This window comes from Myotis brandtii, unplaced genomic scaffold, assembly GCF_000412655.1.
Source record: "Myotis brandtii unplaced genomic scaffold, ASM41265v1 scaffold294, whole genome shotgun sequence".
NCBI lineage: Eukaryota > Metazoa > Chordata > Mammalia > Chiroptera > Vespertilionidae > Myotis > Myotis brandtii.
In genome coordinates this window covers 411,410-416,565 of record NW_005361238.1, presented here as the reverse complement: position 1 = coordinate 416,565, position 5,156 = coordinate 411,410, and the positions used below count along the sequence as shown (strand labels likewise).

General features: G+C 43.4%; 1 protein-coding gene across 1 annotated transcript in view; it reads left to right on the top strand.

The window, feature by feature from the left end:
- SLC4A5 (solute carrier family 4 (sodium bicarbonate cotransporter), member 5) overlaps window positions 1-5,156 on the top strand; it is an 89,395-nt gene that overhangs the window by 13,787 nt on the left and 70,452 nt on the right. Inside the window, exon 3 of the mRNA XM_005869430.2 lies at window positions 2,047-2,127. Coding sequence (XP_005869492.1) covers window positions 2,049-2,127 — 79 coding nt within the window. The 5' untranslated portion in view covers window positions 2,047-2,048. The remainder of the gene's footprint in view (window positions 1-2,046; window positions 2,128-5,156) is intronic.

Genomic DNA, 5,156 nt, shown 5'->3' with positions numbered 1-5,156 from the left:
TCCCTTCCTCTCTGTAAAAAATCAATAAAATATATTTTAAAAATAATAATGTAAATATCTGATATGCAGGATGTATTTAGGCGACCCCTATGAAAGGGTCGTTCGACCACCAAAGGGGTCGCGATTCACAGGTTGAGAACCACTGCCCTATGTCATTCTTGTCAATTCAGTTTATAAAATAATCCCAGATGAGCCCTTTAATGGACTACTTTGGGCTCTCAGAGGGGCTCACTGGGTGCATTGCTGGGCTAGTCCCATTTTCTTAGATATAATAAGGTCAAATGGCTTAAAAGATAGGATGGGAGAAAAAGCTCTCAAAAGGCTGATGAACATGGCACGACCTAGTTCATTTTCTTCCAGAGACACGACACCTAATCGTGAGGGCTTATTATCTCAATAAGGTCATATTATGCCCTTCTTCCATAGTAATTGAACTATTTGTTCTGCTTCCGGTGTCTACCCAAACATCTGGAACAAAGTGGATTTCTTGGACTACGTTGATGTACCTTGTGGATGGGGGTGAGGGGAGTGTTCAATGGCAGGTGATTCAGTCACCAGGGATGGCACGACCTAGTTCATTTTCTTCCAGAGACACGACGCCTAATTGTGAGGGCTTATTATCTCACTAAGGACATATTATGCCCTTCTTCCCTAGTAATTGAACTATTTGTTCTGCTTCCGGTGTCTATGCAAACATTTGGAACAAAGTGGATTTGTTGGACTACGTCGATGTACCCTGTGGATGGGGGTGGGGGGAGTGTTCAATGGCAGGTGGTTCAGTCACCAGGGTTTTGATGGTCAAAATGTGCTGGCCATCCGAACTGGCCCCCTGTTTAAAAAGTTTGAGGACCCCTGGTTTTGATGGTCAAAATGTGCTGGCCATCCATAAGGTTGGCTGTACCTCCATCTCCTTGCTGCAGGGGATGAGGAGGCTCCTGGGCAGGGGCCCTGAGTGTCTGCTTGTGTGTGTGGCACCCAGTCCTTAACCTTACAGTCGGGTTTGGATTCCCAGGGACCCCAGGTATGATTCCAGGCTGCTGGCAGGGGCAGTAAAGTCGAATGGGGCCCTTAAGCGACTGAGAACAGAAGATAATTTGATCTGATCTCTCACTGTGAAGCCATGTTTCCCACCAATACCATCTATGATCTAAAGATGGATGGAAGATAACCGGTGGCTAGTTGGACAGTAGAGGGGCTGGTGTAGGGAAAACTGCTGGTTCAAGTTCTTCCATTTGCTACATGGCAGGGGCTGGTGTGTTGCTGACACAATTCCTTAGGTAACATTTTACTGTGGATGGTTGTACTGGTGCATACTCTTTGGATACGAGTAACTCAAATCAACTGAAGGTAGCTGAAGAGGAAAGGGGGTATTATAGGGCCATTGGGAGTGTCAGGAATTCAGCTAGGCCTTAGGAAGGGCCTGGAACCCGGAAGTGGGAGGCTTATCTAGACCACCCTTCCTCCCATCTCTCATGTCTTCATTTCTTTCTGTCCTCTTCTTCCTCCCTCCCTTCCTTGGATCCAGGAATCAGGGAGATTCCAATTTTAATCTTGGCTCCACCATGCCTGGCTCTGTGACACAGAAAAAATTGCTTAATTCTCAGAATTCTTAATTCTTCAAAATGTACCAGGGCTTTTCTGTGACCTAGTAAACATGCTCTCTTTGTAAATGTTCCACTGGTAATGGAAAAAACAGGTGTGTTCTCTTTTTGTTGGAGATAGTTGAGCTTCTTCAATTTGTCTATACAGTGGGGCCTTGACTTACGAGTTTAATTCGTTCCGAGACCGAGCTCGTTAAGGAGCTCGTTAACTCAAATTACTCTGTCAACTCAATGCAAAAAATCGGCGGAGAGACAGCTGGTATCTCAAAAAACTCGTTAGTCGGGACACTCGTAAGTCAAGGCCCCACTGTACATTCTTTTGCCTGAATTTTTTCATCTGCGTTAAGGTCTCCCACTATGCGTGTGGATTTAACCATTTCTCCTTGAAAGTCTAGCTTCTCGTGTCGCACACATACTGAGGCTGTGTTCGTCTTTTACTTTACAGTCATGAAGGTGGAGGAGGAGGAGGCTGGGGCAGGGAAGCTGGACCCTGCTAACTACAGGAGGCGATGTCAGGACCAGGAAGGTAAGGTCACCTTGAGAACTTGATGCAGATCCCAGGAGGGTGTGAGAATCCCTTGAATATTCTTATAACCACCCTTCCAGCTGGGGAATCTGCAGAGCTCGTCCCTTTTCCTGGCTCACCCACATTGTCTCTTCTCGATCCTGTGGAGCCGGCGTTCCCTGTGTCTTAAAGGGACCACGTGGTCAGGCTGGAACAGGAAAGTGGCACTTTGCTTGTATGGATTAGGGCACAAAATGAAACTCACCTAATTTTACAAGATCTACAAACCATACTAAATGCCAAATATCAACATTTTATAGGTTCTAAAAATGGCAGTTCAGCTAAACCAGTGCAAGAGAGTGTTGAGTGGAGGTATTTCTGTTGCTGACTCAGAGGCCCCAAGGATCCTACACTCAGAGAGGCAGCCACAGGGCTTATAAGGGGCAACCGGACAGGCTGTGGCCCCACGTGGAGGCAAAGGCTGATCTCGCTGCCCAGCTGGAAGCTTGCTGAGCTGCAGACTGTGCAGAGACACTCTGAGGCTGCCACGGGAGAAGAATGCAGTGAGGAGTTCCTGGGAGAACTTGGCATTGTCCCGAGCAAACTGCACCTGTTCGCCGTGGGAGAAGAGGTCCCACAGAGCAAAGAAGGAAGAGGGTTAGCCATTCCCCACGGTTCACCAGCTTAATGGCCGTGCTCTGATGATGGGAGCCAAAAAATAAAAGACACTGAAAAAGAAACAAACATGGCCCTCGCTGGTTTGGCTCAGTGGATAGAGCATTGGCCTGTGGACTGAAAGGTCCCAGGTTCAATTCCAGTCAAGGGCATGTACCTTGGTAGCAGGCTCCTCCCTGGCCTGGGCCCTGGTCAGGGGACCTGCAGGAGGCAACCAATAGATGTGTTTCTCTCACATTGATATTTCTCTCTGTCTTTCCTTCTCCCACTCTCTAAAATCAATGGAAAAATATTGAAAAATATCCTTAGTGAGGATTAAAAAAATAAAATAAAGATCATGAAGGAAAATATTAAAAAAGCACACAAACGAACATGGAACAAGGTAGATGCAGAGTGGAAAGTGAACTATGTCCCTGACAACCATCTCCCCTGATTTCTTTAATACGTCCCTTTACGTATCTAGCCTCTTACAATTTCATAATCATGTTTCCATACATCATGTCATTCTATCTTCTGAAAAACCTTGCCTAGCCAGTAAAGAAAGGACTTTGTATTCCTGCGTTACAGATGAGTCCCAGAGAGGAAGATGTCCGTGACCACAGACAAGTGAAGGACGAGCCAGGGAGCCTGCAGGGCAGTGACTCTCCCAGGCTCCGCTTGATGCAATGTCTGTGTGATGTCTGCACTCAGCATGTGCATCCCGCACGTGCATTTCAGGAGTCTGAGCCCAGAGGCAGTCCTCCCTTCCATGAAAAAATATCAAGTCAATGTAGATCTGGAAAAGTCAAAAGTTCTTCCTCCAAGATCAGGAATAGGATAAGGATGCCCACTCTTACCACTCCTATTAACACAGCACGGTAAGTCCTAGCCAGAGCAATTAGGCAAAAATAAAATACGTAAAAAGCATACAAATTGGAAAAGAAATGCAACTGTCTCTATTTGCAGATGACATGTTCTCATATATAGAAAACTCTAAAGACTCCACCAAAAACCTGTTAGAACTAATAAACAAATTCAGTGAAGTTGCAAAATCAGCATAGGAAAGTCCATTGCATTTCTGTGCACTAATAAACTATGAGAAAGAAAACAATCCCATTTACAACAAATAGAACAAACTACCTAGGAATAAAAAAATTTAACCAAAGAGGTGAAAGACGTGTACACCGAAAACACTGAGATATTGATAAAAGAAACTGAAGTAGACACAAATAAATGAAAAGGTAGATATCTTATGCTCATGGTTTGAAAGAATTAATATTGTTAAAGTGTCTAAACTACCCAAAGCCATCTATAGATTCAATGTAATCCTTATCAAAATTCCAATGGCATTTTTCACAGAAATAGAGCAAATAATTCAAAAATTTGTAGGGAACCACGAAAGACTCCAAATTGTCAAAGTAATCTTGAGAAAGAAGAACAAAATTGGAGGCATCCTGTGTCCTGATTTCAAACTATATTACCAAGCCATAGTAACCAAGACAGTATGGTATTTGCATTAAAAAGATGTATATTGCCCTAACTGGTTTGGCTCAGTGGATAGAGCGTCAGCCTGTGGACTGAAAGGTCCCAGGTTTGATTCCGGTCAAGGGCATGTACCTTGGCTGTGGTCACATCCCCAGTAGGGGGTGTGGAGGAGGCAGCTGATCGATGTTTCTCTCTCATCGATGTTTCTAACTCTCTATCCCTCTCTCTTTCTCTCTATAAAAAATCAATAAAATATATATTTTTTTAAAAAGATATATATCAATGGAACAGAGCAGAGGGTCCAGAAATAAACCCACACACGTATGTTCAACTTCCAACAATATACATTGGGGAAAGAATAGTCCCTTTAGTAAATGGTGATGTGACAGTCACATGTAAAAGAACAAACTGGATCACTATCTTACACAAAACATGAAAATCAACTCAAAATAGATAAAAGACTTGAATATAAGACCTGAAACCATAAACTCACAGAAGAAAATATTGGGGATACCCTCCTTGACATTGATCTTGGCAACAATTTTTTTTTTTTTGGATTTGACACCCAAAGCAAAGACAACAAAAACAGAAGTAAACAAGTGGGACTATATCAAACTAAAAAGCTTCTGTACAGCTAAGGAAACCATCAACAAAATGAAAAGGCAACTACAGAATGAGAGAAAATATTTGCAAATCACCTCTTTTGTAATGGGTTAACATCCAAATACTAATATACAAATAACTCATACAACTTAATAGCAACCCCCGGCCCAAACTATTCAATTAAAAAATGGGCAGAGGAACTAAATAGATACCTTTCCAAAGAAGGTATCCAATGGCCAACAGGTACTTAAAAAGGTGCTAAACGCCGAAACCGGTTTGGCTCAGTGGATAGAGCGTCGGCCTGCGGA